At 47.2% G+C, this 16569-nt stretch overlaps 2 protein-coding genes across 5 annotated transcripts in view; both read right to left on the bottom strand.

Moving 5' to 3' along the window:
- LOC309652453 (glycoprotein Xg-like) overlaps nt 1-2404 on the bottom strand; it is a 40489-nt gene extending 38085 nt beyond the window's left edge. The window contains exon 1 of one of the 3 annotated variants that reach the window (XM_082446267.1): nt 142-2404. Coding sequence is in view for 2 of the 3 variants with exons in the window: in XM_082446265.1 (XP_082302391.1) it covers nt 142-202 (61 nt within the window). In the remaining variant the exon portion in view is untranslated. The remainder of the gene's footprint in view (nt 1-141) is intronic. The other 2 variants (XM_082446265.1, XM_082446266.1) reach the window with 2 other exon arrangements.
- A 4935-nt stretch (nt 2405-7339) lies between these two features.
- LOC309652393 (CD99 antigen-like) overlaps nt 7340-16569 on the bottom strand; it is a 34207-nt gene continuing 24977 nt past the window's right edge. Inside the window, exons 9-10 of one of the 2 annotated variants that reach the window (XM_082446131.1) lie at nt 10583-10639; nt 7340-9294 (exon numbers count right to left, since the gene is read on the bottom strand). In XM_082446131.1, the coding sequence (XP_082302257.1) occupies nt 9269-9294; nt 10583-10639 (83 nt within the window). In that variant the 3' untranslated portion in view covers nt 7340-9268. Of the gene's footprint in view, nt 9295-10582; nt 10640-13387; nt 13553-16569 lie in introns of those variants that run through there. The other variant, XM_082446132.1, reaches the window with a different exon arrangement.

Below are 16569 nucleotides of genomic sequence, written 5' to 3'. Positions count from 1 at the left end.
TTCTACAATCTGGCACGTTAGAGCCATTTCCCGAGTGGTAGTGGTTTGGGGCGGAGGTTTTTTTTTTTTGCTTTTTGTTTTAAAGCAGCCAGATAGAAATGCACACCCACACAGCTCTCCCCAGAGCAAACCCTCCCTTACCTCGGATGTGCATCAGAAGACACAGGAACGTGAGGTAGAAGATGCCCCACCAGGGCTCCATCCTTGGTTAACTTTCAGGCGAACCTTCAGTGTGCGCGCTGGGCGATCTGGCCACGCAACCCTTGCTGGACGGATGTGCTGACTTCTGCTTCCCAGTTTGCAATGGAAACAGGCAATGTCTCCAAGCAGAAAGGATGAACCAAACTTGAGTGCCTCTGCCAGAATCTGAAGGGCTGGGCGTTCCGTCCCAAACTGCACGGCCTGGAGCCCGTGAGGCGTGGGCCTCCATGCTGGAGGGCATCCTGGGGAGGCCGCCTCCCTGCGCTACGCTGGCCAACCAGCCTCAGGATGCTGGGGAAACAGGTGGCTCCCCCGCACCAATGGGTGTCCTGGGCTTCGCGTAGCTGGCACACCTGCCTGGCAGGTCTGCTTTCCGCGGGCATGGGAGATGCGCCACGATCAAAGGCGACAACCCTGGGTGCAGGCAGGACACTCCCTGCCCGGCGTCCTTCCCCAGAACCCTCCTGCAGGGCGACGCCAACGCCAGACCCAGCAGAGCGCCAATGCAAAGATCAGAGTATAGACCCATGTTTAATCTCTGCTCCTGCAACTTGAAGACCCTGTACCTTTAAAGAGTCGCGCTGCATCCGTGGACCTCAGTTTCTTTGTAGGTGGCCGGGGCAGTTAGTCTGGCTGGGGATGCTGGGGGCCAGAGAAGCAAATTTCACCTGGCCCTCCCTCCGTGTCTTCCACCTGAGCTGTGTAAGAAGTGGTAGGATATAGGCTTCTAGAAAATAACCCCTCGGTGTGGAGGGAAGCATTTTGTTTCCAATTGTATACACTTGAGTTACTACACCTTTCAGATAGAAATTATATTATATATGATATATATATTATTTATGTATAAATGTATAAATTTTACATACATCTTGGTATATATATTACAGTACAATCTGATGCAAACTATTATATATAGAATGGATCAACAACAAGGTCCTACTGTACAGCACACGGAACTATAGTCAATACCCTGTGATACACTGTCACAGAAAATATGAAAAAGAATGTATATATGTATAACTGAGTCACTTTCCTGTACAGCAGAAATTAAACACAACATTGTAAATCAATGATATTTCAGTAAAAGTTTGAAAAATAAAAAAAAAGAACTGGTTGGAAGCACCAGATTTATTTTATTTTTTATTTTTTAAACTTTCACTGGAGTATAGTAGACTTACAATGTTGTGTTAGTTTCAGGTGTATAGCAAAGTGAATCTGTTATACATATACATATATCCACTTTCTTTTTTTTTAAGATTCCTTTCGCATATAGGCCATTACAGAGTATTGAATAGAGTTCCCTGTGCTATACAGTAGGTTCTTTCATTTTTAATTTTTTTTACATCTTTATTGGAGTATAATTGCTTTACAATGGTGTGTTAGTTTCTGCTGTATAACAGAGTGAATCAGCTATACGTATACGTATATCCTCATATCTCCTCCCTCTTGCGTCTCCCTCCCACCCTCCCTATCCCACCCCTCTAGGTGGTCACAAAGCACCGAGCTGATGTCCCTGTGCTATGCAGCAGTGGAAGCACCAGATTTATAAATTCCAAGGTTTCCATCTCCACAGTGTGGGACATCAGATGAGCTCGTGCATTCATTCAACAAACATTTGACGCACAGCTGTTTTGAGCCAGAGAGGCGGGCTAGATGCCGGCTGTGCGGAGATAGAGAAAGAAAAGTTGTTTACAAAGAGGAGGAGAGAGTTGCAGTGTAATGTTCGGTAATATGGGGGAGCACACCAAGGCCGGGGGGGCTCCTGGGAGGTTCTGCACCCAGCTTGTGTCCTAGAGGCTTCTGGGGAGGGTTGTAGCCTCACGCTGATTTGATTTGATTTGATTTTCTCTTCTCTTCTCTTATTTTATTTTATATTTTATTTTATACCAGCATACGTGATCTTAGCTCCCCGACCAGGGATTGAACCTGCGCCCCCTGCCGTAACCACTGGACCGCCAGGGAAGTCCCACCTCACACTGAATTTAAAGGCTGGGTAGGAAGGGAACAGGAGGGGAGGGATGGAGAGTGGAGGCTGAGGAAGGGGTGGGGCAAAGGCACATGGTAGGAAGGGGGGACCCAGGGCTTCTCTGGGACCACCTCTAGGGGGTGCTGAGCACATCGCCCAGGGGTGTGGACCGAATGCTTGTGTCCCTCCAACACGTCATCTGTTGAAGCCATAACCCCCAATGGGATGGTGTTAAAGGGTGGTGTCTGGGGAGTGATTAGGGTTAGATAGGGCCCCCATGAAGGGATTAGCATCCTTGTAAGAAGAGACACCAGACAACTCTCCACCAAGTGAGGACACAGGGAGGAGAGGGCTGTCTACACGCCCAGGAGAGAGGCCTCGGGAGGGACCAACCCTGCCCACACCTGGATCTCAGATTCCAGCCTCCAGGACTGGGGGAAATACATGTCTGCTATTGAAGCCGCCCCATCTGGGGTATTTATTTCGGCAGCCCGAGCTGACTAATGCGGCCCCGAACTGAAGCCCAGAGAGGGCAACGTATAAACCGTCTTCCACCTGCTATTTCACTCTCCCTGATGCCTGGGTGCCATGATCTGGGGGCTACAGTGGGGCTTAAGACACCAGTTCTGGCCACAAGGAGTCAAGGTTCCCTTGACAACAAAGACACAAGGATTAAAAACAAACAAACAGGCCACGGAGCAACTAAGCCTGTGCACCCCAACTACGGAAGCCCGCGCACATAGATCCCGTGCTCTGCAACAAGAGAAGCCACCTCAATGAGAAGCCCGCACACCACAATGAAGAGTAGCCCCTGCTCGCCACAACTAGAGAAAGCCCGCGTGCAGCAACGAAGACCCAACGCAGCCAAACATAAATAATAAATTAATTAATTAAAAAAACAAGCAAACAGAAAACACCTTAACTGCCATGAAGGGCGATCATTCAAGTAAGTCTATGTGCTTTGGGAACCCCAAAATCAAGACCCTCAAATATTTGAGTTGAGGCATGAAGAGTGAACACAAAGTTGCTGCAGGAGAAGGCAGGGAGGACGTTCCGGGTGTGAACGTCCTGAGTCTGGGTTTGGGCTGGGTCCCCTGGGAATGAAGTGACAACACGTCGGGGCTTGATTTTGCTAGTTCCATGTGCAACTGAAGATCTGTGTTCTACAGGTGGCAGGGAGGGGGGGTAACGTTGCACTTTGAATCGGGGGGGACAGAGACGGGATCCTTATGTGAAGATAAACCCACTAGGGGTCTTGGAGGTGGTTATAGATTGGGGCAAATTTCTTCTTCTTTTTTTCAACTGAAGTAGAGTTGATTTACAATGTTGTGTTAGTTTCAGGTATACAGCAAAGTGATTCATTTATACATATACATATTCTTTTTCAGATTCTTTTCCATTCTACATTATTACAAAGTTTTGAATATAGTTCCCGGCGCTATACAGTAGGTCCTTGTCGCTGACCTGCAGAAAAAAAATGCATTTTCTGTAAGAGCAGTTCTAGGAACACAAAACAGGGCCGTCCGGCAGCCACGGAGATGCAGAGAATGATGAAGAATTGAAAGTCAAAGCAGAGCTAGCATACTAGAAGACTACTACAATCACCGTGTTTCATTACCCCGGAAGAACTACTCAACGGCTCACGAAGAGGGTCTCAGATGTGATTGGGAATAATTAACTGCTCTGCCCCCTCCCAGAGCCTGCGATGCAATTCAGAGATCTACAGATGTTGCTTTCAAGCTCCATTTGATTTTGGAAAATGTTCCCCTTCGTTGTTTCATTTGGACTTTGTATCACCATAAAACAGCAAAAATGGGTGAACGTACGTTACTTAAGTTGGAGGCCTTTTGCTGTAACTTCCAAATTCTCTGCATCTTCACTTGAAACATGGTCTGGCGACTGAGGCCAGTGATTATTCCTAATTTCACCCAGTCTGTTATTATTTTCTGCCCTAAGGCTTTTGACAGGGCCTCATTTATCCATATACATGTTGTATATGTAAGGGTTATATGTATATGTAACATATAAGGTTATATGTATATGTAAGGGTTAACCCTTACAAGCTACCCACCTCTAAGCAGTGGGGAAGAATAAAAGGTTAACATTTGCAGAAGGCTTTGAATCTCTCTGATACACGGAATAAGTGCATGAGAAAGAAAAAAAATTTATCCAGGTTGGGAAAGCAGTTTTTAAATACCCAGACAGGCTGGTTTGATGCCAAACAGACGTAAAAGGAGAAATGAATCTTGACATTTTCTGCATTTGGGGAGCATCTAAAAATGTGCATATATTTTTCTTGATCGTCTGGCGTTTTGTTTTTTTTTCCCTTTTACCTCTTTGTAAAGCTCAGTCACTTAGATGGATCATTTTGACGCACACAGGTGCGTGTGTGTGTGTATGTAGGAAAACACTCTAAGGAAAACTGCGTGTAAAATCCTACACTGTACGTAGAGCCGTCAAGGAGAGCAGATGATGTGGTTGGAAAGGGGCTTCCTTCCAATTTCCCCGTCCATAAACATGAATGAAGCTCGGACACAGGATACGAAATGCATGAACTTCAAAAACTATGCTCAGTGAGAGAAGCCAGGCAGAAAAGAGCACATCGTGTGTGATTCCTTTTATATGAAATGTCCAGAACCAGCAAGCCCATAGAGACAGAAAGCACATTGGTCGTTGCCAGGGGTTCGGGGGAGGGGGGGGAGGTTATGTGTTGAACTGTGTCCCCCCCCCCAACAAAATCATAGTTTGGAGTCCTAACTTGCAATACCTCAGATGGTGACTTGTGTTGGAAATGAGGTCAGTGTAGATGGGATTAGTTCAGACAAGGTTGCAGTAGAGCCAGGTGGGATGTAATCCAAAACGACTCACCTCCTTATACTAAGGGGAAAAGCTGGACACAGCACACAGGGAGACAGCCGTGTGACGATAAAGGTAGAGATTGCAGTGATGAATGTATAAGCCAAGGAACATCAAAGATGGGCAGCCAGCACAAGAAGCCGAGAGAGAGGCTGGAACAGATTCTCCCGTGGACCCTCCAGAAAGGAACCAGGCCTGCCCACACCTTGATCTTGGACTTCTGTTCTCCAGAACTGCAAGAGAACACATTTCTGTCGTTTAAGCCACCCCCCCCCCATCTGTGGTGCTTTTTCACAGCAGCCCCAGGACACTTGTCCAGGGAGTCGCCTGATGAGTGTCCTCTGGGGTTCATAAAAATATCCTGGAACCAGACAGAAGCCGTGGTTGCACAACATGGTGAAACCATCAGACGCGAGACAAACGGGACTGTTCTTGCTTCGAGGTTGGCCCTTGGCAGCAGACAACGTGGCAGGAAGACCTCCACCGTCCTGCCCTGCGTGAGGTTGGGCAAGACCCACATTGATCAAGGGGGTGTCCAGGGCCTCATTGGCCCCATAAAAGTTGGGTGGAAGGAGAAAAAGCAAAAATGCCTCTGCTCCAACCTCCCCCAGGCTGACAAGGAGGAAGGGCTGGGCCACAGAGGGGACGGTCACAGGAAGGGTGCCCTGGGGCAGGGGATGGCGCTGTGTGTGCTGGGAGATGCAGGGGCTTTCTGAGTGGGCAGAACCCCAACGCCTTTCTTAGGAAGCCCGCTGGTGGAGAGGGGGCAGCGCTTGGGAGCCCCCAGGGGCAGGGAGGGTGAAGAATGGCTGGTGGGGACGCCTCAGGTTAACCTGTTACACCTGGGGCTTGGGGTGTTTCCAGCAAGGTGGGTCGTGAGGATGGACACGGGCCTGGGGTGACATAAAAAAGAGCAGGAGACCCGACAGCAGGTGGCCTGTGGCCCCGTGGGACCCGCTTGAGGCCAGAGCTGAGGTCCAATCACGTGCGGACAAGTGTGCGTCTGGCTGTACCTGGGCATCTCTTAAGCAGAATGACGGACGCAGCGATGCGTTCTCAGGCATGGGTGTGGGAGAGGCAAGCACTGACCTGGGACAGCAGTTGTTGGAAATCCTTGTGGAAGCAAAATGGGTGCAAAATAGCCACTACCTTCCCCACCACGCCTGACCCCTGCAAGACGCAGTTTGAAGTACAGGTATTTTATGTATTCAAGCAGGTGTTACCAACCTTTTTCTGTAAAGGATCCGATAGGACAGAAAAAAATAAAGAAACACTTCCTCCCCTGGGAGGTCCAGGAATTTAGTGGATGACGTAAACTGCATTTCAAATCAGTGGGAAAACATGGATTATTCAATAAATGGTTTGGGAATAATGGGATTATCCCATGGCGGTTTTTAAAAAACTAAATACCAAGGAATCTCTTCCTCATTCCCTTTACAGAAATGCATTCCTAGGGGAGCAAAAATTCTAATGTAAAAAAACCCCACAAAAGTGTCAGAAGTATGACAGCAAGCCCAGAATCCATTAACTAACTTCACTGCACAAAAATAATAAAAATGAATGGGGGAAAATATCACTTCAGAGTTCAAAGGTGAAGGATAAAGTGAAAAAGAGTATTTGCTACTTACTTCACAGTCATATCTTTAATATGTAAAGAGTTCCTACAAATCAATAAGGATAGGACCGATAACACATACAAACATAGGCAAAAGGCACATTCATTTCCCCCAGAAATGGAATGCAAATGGGTCCCCCACACACAGATTCTCAATCTCACTTGTGTTAAGAGAAATGCAATGTAAAAGCAGTTGATTTGATATCATTTTTCAACTTATAGATTGGCACCGATCAGAAAGTTTGCACGGCAGTGAAGAAACAGATCTGACATCGCTGGGGGGTATCATGAATTTGCACAACCTCTATGGGGGATGACTGGGCAGTGTCCATAAAAATTAAATACACACATGCTTTTTTTCCTCACAAAGCCAACTTCAGGCATTAGTGCAACACACACACTTGCACAGAGCCACAAAAATGTGCTTACAGAGATATTCATTGCAGCATCTTGATAGCAAAAACTTGGCCACAGCTTAAGTGGGTTAATCAAATCCATTACGACCCAGACTTATAACAAATCCTCCACTGGTATTGTCTCCCTTTGGCCCTTAAATAAAATCTTTATGTTGATTTCAAAATCTGTTGGACTCTGATTTCTTCATATGGGAGTTCCAAACTGATTTTAAAAAGCAATCGTCATGCCAAGTATTTAATGATCCAAGCCACATAATTTAAATTCAATTTTTCAAAAGACAGACCTTTGATAAAATCATGTTTATTTTAATGTCAACATGAAATTAAACTGTCTACAACAATGTACATCCACCGTCCATAAGAAAAGCCCAGTTGACATATTTCTTAAATGTATACTTATTTACGAATGAGTCGTAATTTCATATCCTTAAAAAAATACCCATCCTTTCACTCTTCTCTTCTTTAATGAGGCATTTATGCTTATAGTTATGATTGCAATGCTTATAAAATGCCAACGTTATTCAGGGTTACAAAAAGACTTTATGCATTTTTTTCTTATTATGAAGCAAGTCAGTGTGCACAATCTGACCTCAAAGGCAACCCCTGATGACTCATTGGGGAGAATATGGAAGCTCTCTGCTACCTTTGTAACCAGGTGTTCTGAGCCAGTTAGCGAGGGAACCCAAGCCTATTGACTAATCTGGCCCTCAGCTCTTGACAACTGGCTGACCCCATCCACTGATGGATGACATTCATTTGTGTTCCATCCTGTAGAATCCAGAATTTCATGTTCACCACTGTGCACACCAGGTCATAGGTATTTGTTGAATGAAGCAATGAATGGATACGATAAATAGCCAATCCTTTTTTTTTTTTTTAAACCATTTCATATACTCAAAAGTTATCATAGTGTCAAAGACAGAACAAGTTAAATAGCCAGATGACGGTCTCCAGCAATACCTTGAGAAAGAAACTCCAAAGGCTTTTAGATAATGCGGTGAGGAGAGGTCACAGAAAGGATACGGACGTCCTCAACAGCAGGGGGTTGGCTCAGATGCTTACCCCTCAAACTACTGGCAGAGTTTCTGAGCTTCAGAAGTGAGAAAGACCCAGAATTCATGACTGATACTTCATAGCTGCCCTTTCCCAAGTCAGGGGATTTGTGAAGGCAGCCCACGCAGGTGTGCTAACGTCATACCTTTGAACCTGGAGAGGCTGATGTGAAACACACAACAGTTCTTTACACCATCATCCGTGACAGGATTAAATCTTCCCAGGAAACCGCCACTGCTCTGGATTACTATCCTAAGAGCTTTACGCGAGGCAAGCCTGTGCCACTGGAAACTTAATATTTCCGTGGAGGGTAGTCTACGGGTGAGGTCCAGCCCATCTGCAACATCAGGGCTTCTGTACTTCCCGAGATGAACACAAAAAATCCAAGCAAACAAAGCCCTTCTGTATAAAAGCAAGCATTCTGGAAGCTGTGCAGGGTGTGTGCACTGTCCTAAATGGGGGGAATGCTTCTAAAGGTGGAAAAGTCATCGTTTGTTACCAGGAGAAGAGGAGGCATTCCGTGCATGGCAAGATGTTATAAAGAGCGAACACTTCGGGTGACCGTCTGTCTTATAGCCGCAGAAAAGGGAACAGGGAATCCATCCCACTAGTTTCACAACTTTTTTTAAAAGTCACCCCATGGCAAAACATTAAGTAAGAAGTACTTGGTTTCTAATTTCTTTTTATTAGTTTGGTGTGGGAAAAAAAAAAAAAATCCTAATAAATGGAAGAACTTTTGAGGAAACTAGCTGAAGGCTTACCTCACTCTATAAAAGGGTCAACATTAGCAGAGGTTCAGACGCATTCAATTTACAGGCAATTTGTAAACAGCCCGGAGTTTCTGTTTGGGGAACTTCAGTGGGGTTGAATGATGGGGACTTGGTCGGTCAGCCTTTCACAGCACAGGGGAAACGCCTCAGGGCCGTGGAGAAGGTGAGTGTAATTCCCCTCTGGAGGCAAAACTCATCACAAGTCAATCTCACCCACCCAGCACGGTGGTGACTCACGTCAAGATTAAAACTAGGAATCCCAAGTTGAGCAAAGGCACAGACAAGCCGGGGCTTGCTCCCGGCGGGACCGCTCTGTCCCTGCAGGCGATCTTTGCAGAGGCTCAGCAGGCGAGCTTGGGATCCTGCTAGGAATCACTTGGCTGCCGACCTTCTATTTCTCCAGAAGGGTCTGTTGAACTGCAGAGGACCAAGACACAAGAACAGATTTTAAAAGGCATCCCCAGCGGACCTCGACAAGCACGCGAATACCTGCAGGTGGAAAATTCCAGAAGCGGGTGACTCTATTTCTACAGAAGACAGAAGTGTGCTCAAAACTCACTGCTGACAGAAAGGAAAAACTAAATCTAATGGGTTAGGAAAAAAAATTCAATAAATTTCATACTACGATGCAACGGTCGCTATTAGAACATGGACACTTCAGGAAAAGTAGAAAGAAACTAAGAAGAGGCATTCTCTACTAGCGACTTCTCTGAGACGGTAAGAAATGTCTGTCAACTACAAATTTCAGAATAAATAATTTTGTAAATGAGGGTCCACGGCGTTGGTTCATTTACAACGGTGCAGGGCTAAGATTTTCGGATCAGTTCATTTCTGTTTTGGAGGTCTCCTTCGCATTTTCTTGTGCTTAAAAAAGGATAGCTCATTTTATACATCTTTCCCTTATTTGAAAGAGCAATGAGCTAGACACTTTCTAAAAGTCTGTATTTTTAGAATTAAAACTATGTTAACTTTTCACTAAAAACTTATCTTGGGACTTTCCCGGCGGTCCAGTGGTTAAGAGTCTGCCTTACAATGCAGGAGGCATGGGTTCAATCCCTGGTTGGGAAACTAAGATCCCACATGCCACGGGGTGTGGCCAAAAACTTAAAAAAAAGAAACTAACAACAAAAACTTATGTCAATTCCACAGGCGTCCTATGCAATAAATGTTGCCTTTCTTGAGCGAAGGAGTGGGTCTCCACTTATATACACAAATAAAAGAAAGAAACACACACAGGTGTAGAGACACATAGTTTGTGTTTTCCTGCCATTTTCAGAAGTGGTCCTAATCACTGAACATCCACCTCTGGCCCTGAGAAGTTTCCATAAGTTGCACCACCTCCTCTTGGTCCAATTCTCCACCGGGTTGGGAGGATTCTGTAAAAGTGACCGCAGCACGTGAAAATGCTGCAAAAGGTGCATCTCAGAAGATGCACGCCGGCCAGCTGCTGACTCCGGCCATGCGGCAATGGGGCGACACTTGGAAAATTCTCGTAGCCGACACTTAAAGAGAACTTGAAGCAGACTTAGGTCTCATCAGAAGCCTCCAGGCCCCGGAAAGTCTATGTAGCATCTCCCCAGAGAACCCCCTTGAAAACTTCGAGACACAAAGGATCCCATCCAAGAATCTGAGCAGGGCCGTGGTGAGAGGAGGTAAAACAGACCCGCGGGGGGGCCAGGAGGGGGCCACTCAGGTCGCTTCTTACCGGGTGGTTCTGCGTTGGCGCCCTGATGGTTCTCCATGTTGACCTCGCCCTGGTCGGCTGCAAGCAAGAACAAAATGCCCCAGGGGGGTGAACACAAAGACAACACACCCTGATGGTCACTCTCAAGCCGAACTGGCCTCCCACCTCCTGTCCCCAAGCAGAGGACCGCCCTGGTCATCAGGGCATGAAGGGCACCTCGTGGGGTCTGGTTTGTTCGCTCCTGTGCTTTTTCAGTCTATCATTTTACTTCCCTATTTCTACTCCCAAAGTTTTCGAACACACGTCAACGCAAAGAGGACCATGCCGCGCCCCACCGGCCCCCAGAAACGATCTCCCAACATACAGTGTGAGGCGACAGAATTCAAAATGCACGAGCGAGCGGGGCGGGGGACGGGACGGGACGACAGGGTTGAGGGAGGGATGGAGTGGGAGTTTGGGCTTAGCAGATGCAAACTGCTAATGCTGAGGATGGATCCACAACAAGGCCCTACTGTAGAGCACAGGGAACTCGATTCAATATCCTGGGATAGGCCATCATGGAAAAGAATACGAAAACGAACATATAACTGTATAACTGAATCACTGCTGTACAGCAGAAATTAACACAACGTTGTAAACCAACTATACTTCAGTTAGAAACAAAGACGCAGGAGAGATTCCCAGTCAAAACGTTTATTTCTTTACTGCATGCTCGGGAAGGGACACGGAAGCACGTATGACATGAAAAGGACTGAGGTAGCTCACGGGACCCATGACAACCGTTCTCCTGTTTTCCCGAAGCTTTGATTTTCGCAAAACACCAGCATCTGGGGTTAGCATTACGCGTGAACACCCAACACCCCTTTTAATCCCGGTCCCAGAAACACGCGTCCCCCGTCTGCATGAAGTGGATTCCATGAGCCCTCACCCCTTCCCCCAACCACGAAAGGAGACCCCAGTCAGAGACCAAAATTCTAAGATGACAAAAAAAAGAAAGAGAAACACCCAAAGAGGAGAGAGTTTGAAGAGATCTGTGAAAACACTGCAGGGCGGTCACTGCCAATGTCACGTCTTCTGCTGGCCGGGCAGGAGGTAGGCTCTGAACACACGCACATTTTAGAGTGAACTATTATGACGAGAAATCCTAAATGTGCTTTACTTTCACATGACAAAGAATCTCCCTACCAAAAGAAAAAGAAAGGAAGAAAAAACCCAGTACAAATATTCTAATGGGTCCGCAGAAACCCTGTATCTGGCTACGTTCAAAGAAAAGAAAAAAAGAAATGCCCCTGCGAAATAATAAAGTACAGCCAGACCCAAGTCCATTTGGGGCCAAACGTTATTTCCAACAAGTAAAAGGCACGTTCAATCCATTATCTGAAGAGACATTTGGGGGGAGGGGGAGGGGATGCTGGCACACTTGGTGTCACCAACGCCCAGCATTTGGGGAGAGCCTGAGGGAGGGTGGGTGCTTCGTGGGCGGGGAAAAGGATCGGCCCCCTGGGATCCCGCTTAGCTGGAGCCGTGTGGTCAGGGATGCAGGGCCGAATTCCCCGTTGCCAAGCGCCCAACCCAACCCCAGGGACCCCTAAGAGGAGACCCGGGCCCCACAAGGTGCATTGTCCCGCTGCAACCTCAACACTTCGAAGGCCAAACACAGCACATCTCAAAATCAAAACCAAAGCAACTCACATGCTTTTTTAAGCGAGGAGCCGCTTGAGCTATGACGGCAATTACAGCAATGGCAGCTTTAGGGGTCTCTATGTGTGCGGGCTATTTACGTAAACACAGCAAGCACTGGGGCCAAGGGCAGACCCCAGAGACCACTGACCGGCAGGGTCTCATTCGCAGTTCACACCGAGGACTTAATTCTTGGGGCACAGAGATTCGATTTAAATGCACCCCTGTGCTAACCGGGACACGGGCTTTATTGCATCAGAACCAAGAAATCTGCAGACGCTTTCTTCAAAGACCCAGACGGCCGGCAAGGCGACCACTGTCAAGGGCATCAAGGTGACCGGCGGAAGAGGACCAGGCCCACGGGAGGGGCACGGAGAGCCTCCTTTGCAGGGTTCTTAACCCACCTCCTGATACTAACCCCCAAAACCTGCCACTCGGCCACCAGATCACCAGCCATTTCACCCCGGGAATGGACGTGACCCTGAGGCTCGGCACATGGTCGGAAAAAGAAAACTAATATTTACGCACAAGAAGGAGATGGTCTGATGTTAAAAAGGAAAAAAAAAAAAAAAAATGCAGCAATGACTTCCATGCTTACGGGGATATACAAGGATGCAAGAATTCTAGGGTGTCAAGATCCCAACACTCACTTCTCCACTGACCTTAGAAATTTAAGATCGTGAGATTTTAGGTTTTTCCTAAATAGGTGGATTTTTTTTTTCCCCTGCTGCAAACTGGGAAATTCACATAATTGGCAAAAGCCGATCCAAGAAAGAGTTAGGAAATACTTCATGGAAATGGGACCATAAAAATCCAGGAGTTATGGAATCAGAAGGTTAAACATCCCATCATGAGCGTGAAAGACGAAACCCTATGACCCAGGGCCGGCTTTGCCCCAGGACTCTGAAAGCGGGACGGCTCAGCCCCTGCAGGATCTGCTGGCAAGGACGGGGGATGGTGAGAAACCTGGCTATTTCACGGAAGCCCCCGGCGGCACCATTTCTTTCTGTTGGATTTCACTTTAAAAGGAAATGTCTGCATTTCTCTTCCTTATTCTGAAGCTACCTGGGCCTTAAAAAATAATATCATACGCTTCTGTGCACCGTGAAGGGAGAAAACGTATAGGATTCAAGGTATGGCATCCGGTCTGGGAGAAACACATCACTGCGGCAGTTTTACTAATAAGGAAAAGGACAAATGACAGCAAGGTCTGCTTTCGACTCTGCGTCTTTGTAGATAAACGCGGATCGGAAAGGAGGATCTTGAGGCCCCGCCTGGGGTTTTCTGCTCGTCCCTAGGTCTTCGACTCATCTGAAACGGAAGGTCAGAAAAGGAAAATGAAAGAAAAACAAACAACGAGAAGTAAACGTCCGAAAGGTTTGCTTCAGGTGCATGCCCACAGCCCAGGCAGCAGTGCAAGCTGTTAGGAAGACGCCCTCTGGGCTCAGAAGTTGAGGAGACAGGCCGACAGAGCAGAGCCTCATGGAGCGGACACCGGGATTAAGTGGGGGGAGGGAAGGGGGGCGGGGAGGAAAGGAGGAGGGAAGGAAGGAAGGGAAGGGAGGGGGGAGAGAGAGGGAGGAAAAAAGAAAGGAAGGAAGGAAGGGAAAGAGAGAAAGAGAGAGGGAAGGAAGGAAGGAAGGAAAGAAGGGAGGGAGAGGACATGCCAGTAGCTCATTTCACCAAAGCCTCAAGAATCTGCCACCATCAAGGACGAGGGAAGCAGCTGGCGGATGTGCGGTGAGCAACGAGAATCAGCTGTCGAGCACACCCGGTGACAACAACCGAACCCTGTGCCCCGTGCAAGCGGTCAGGCTCAGCACCATCCGTCATTTAAACTGGTGACTTGAAGCCAACCCACGAAAACGCAAAGACGCACATCCACCAGGAGCCTGCGTCCCAAAACGGCTTTAAGAGGCCAGCTTGCATCACTTGGAAGAAAACCAGATTAAACTCCTAGAGTCACAACTTCAAACCTTTAGGAATAAAGGACAGAGCTACCAAACTTTGCTGGCCGTGGAGGTTTTCTCCTATCTTCTCACGGAGAAGCTCTTAACTAAGTATATATCAAGACTGACAGTACCACACTGATGTATCTCCACGTTGGGAAAACACATCTGCTTCCCCCCGTTAAGTGCTCGAGAGGAAGCTTGGCGCAAATTCAACAGACACTACAAAATTCAATACAACAACGAGGTCCTGGCAAGTCACTCTGTAAACCGCCGCGCTCAGAGCATAATGGTTTACCCCAAACCACGCTTCCTCCAAGGCTGGCAGCTCACTGTACAGGGTGTAGCCACATCCCCCTTACCAAATCTCCAAGCTCACCACTGCACACCTTAAAATAACCACCCCGAAATAAAGCCTATAAAATAGTCCTGCACGGACCTGAAAAGGTCTAGGATCATCATGCACCCGACGCCTGGCCATCTCTGTCCATAAAAACACATAACTGACAACAGACACTAAATTCACTTTCTAAGGCAGGTCTATAAACCGCAATATCTACCCACGTGGTCAGAAAGACGCTCACTGTCTGCATTAGACTCGGTGCTTCTATGAGAAAAGGGATCTAATTTTCTTTGTGTCAATGCGGGACATTTTACAGCTGGAGACAAAAGTGCCTAATTACTGAAATCAGAACTACTTGCTTCCTTCCCTCATGAATATTTGCCCCCGCAACCCTTTTTCCTTTTTCTTTGTGCATCTCCATCAGCCCAAGACCATGAACCTGTGAAAACCACAAAGCAAATCAAAAATTTAAAGTCGCACCTAATGTTAATTCAGCCTAAGAAGAGAGAATGAAGGACGTGTTCTAGGGGAATGAATGTAGCCAGCCTCTCTGGAAGCATAAGTTGAATACTTGCCTGCCCTGAGCCAGTTCTTCAGAAAGTTCGCTTTTGGTTTTGAAAATCGTACGTTCAACTCTTTCTACCCGGGAAGCTTTCCGTTTCCATGCCCACCCCTTCCCCCTGCAATGGGGGAAGAGTGCTTGAACCCAAGACCGAGACCCAGGGGTGGGGTAGGGTGGGATGCAGAACACTTGGTTTTCCCAATTTCTGAATCCCTTTTCCAAATATTAGATGATGTCAAGTCTATTAAGATTCTTGGGTGCTTCCTTAAATCCCTGTGTCTTGACATACGAACATCCAGAGTCCAACTCATATATCCGATTCACATGGTAACAGAAATGCTTTGTAATTCCAGAGTCCAACTGGGGTTCGCCTGAAGATTTTCAGAAAATTCTGGGGCCAGGACATCCCGTGCATCCTTGCCTAGCGAGCGCCTTCCTCTCCTGGCTGAGCGTCAAGATCTGAGTTTGAGCGTCTTCAGAGAAAGGGGGAAATGTAATTGAAAAGGAAACAGAAATTCACTTCCATCGAACCCCTAGTCTTTTAAGTCTTTGCTCGTTCTAGGAGAAGCAAAAGAAAAAGGTGTTTTCTTTTGTTCTGTTTCCCCCCACTCGGTTCTAACTGTAGATCTTTTATAAGTATCTCCTGGAACTTGGTCATCTATCCATTTGGGAATCGCTGGATGCCCGCCATTCCACTTGCCAACCACACTTTCCTGAGCGCGGCCAGATGGAAGGCGCCCACTCCCACGAGGGAAATAAGATGCACTCAGGCACCCTTACCCTCCACTGCAAGGAGAGGCATATAAAAATGGCCTCTTATTTTAGGTCTCTGAATCCAAACGCTGTGTCAGACTTTCAATTTCAGGCTATAAATAGTGTTTGTGAACCTAAAAATCTGGAATGATGGAAGATGAAGGTAAACTGCATCCCTAGAGGGTAACTTTGCCTCTATCAAGTCTTCTGGGAATTTCCCAAGAACCCTCAGGAAAGGGTCCTTTAGGCAGATGACACCAATGGCCAACGGCAAAGCATGAATAAGGACTTGGGGTCATACACAGAAGGGAAGTTCAGATACCACAAGCCTCCTCCGAGGAGGATGGGCCACCACGGTCCATGGGGCCACCACACTGCAACCCACCCCTCGCTGGTTCTCAAAGCAAGACCTAGACAGAGCCTTCCAGAGACACACAAACATTAACTGTGCTCAAAACAGTAGAACTCACTGATGTCAGGACGAATCCTAAGTAACTTAGCATTTGAGTACAAAGTCCCAAAATGCCCAATGATGGAGAATTCCGATCTCTGGGCTGGTAACGGTGGCATTCGGCGGTCCACGTAAATAACAATGAATGAATCGTAAGAGCGAACATTTCATCAACACTCACTCTCTGCCAGGCAACCTGTCAAGACTTTCACACATGACCTTTTGGACCTTCACACATGACCTTACTGACCTTCACACATGACCTTACTG

The sequence above is a fragment of the Balaenoptera physalus genome, assembly GCF_965194825.1.
Source record: "Balaenoptera physalus genome assembly, chromosome: X".
In the NCBI taxonomy this organism is placed as follows: domain Eukaryota; kingdom Metazoa; phylum Chordata; class Mammalia; order Artiodactyla; family Balaenopteridae; genus Balaenoptera; species Balaenoptera physalus.
Note: the sequence above shows the minus strand (reverse complement) of the source record. Positions and strands in the feature narration are given on the sequence as shown.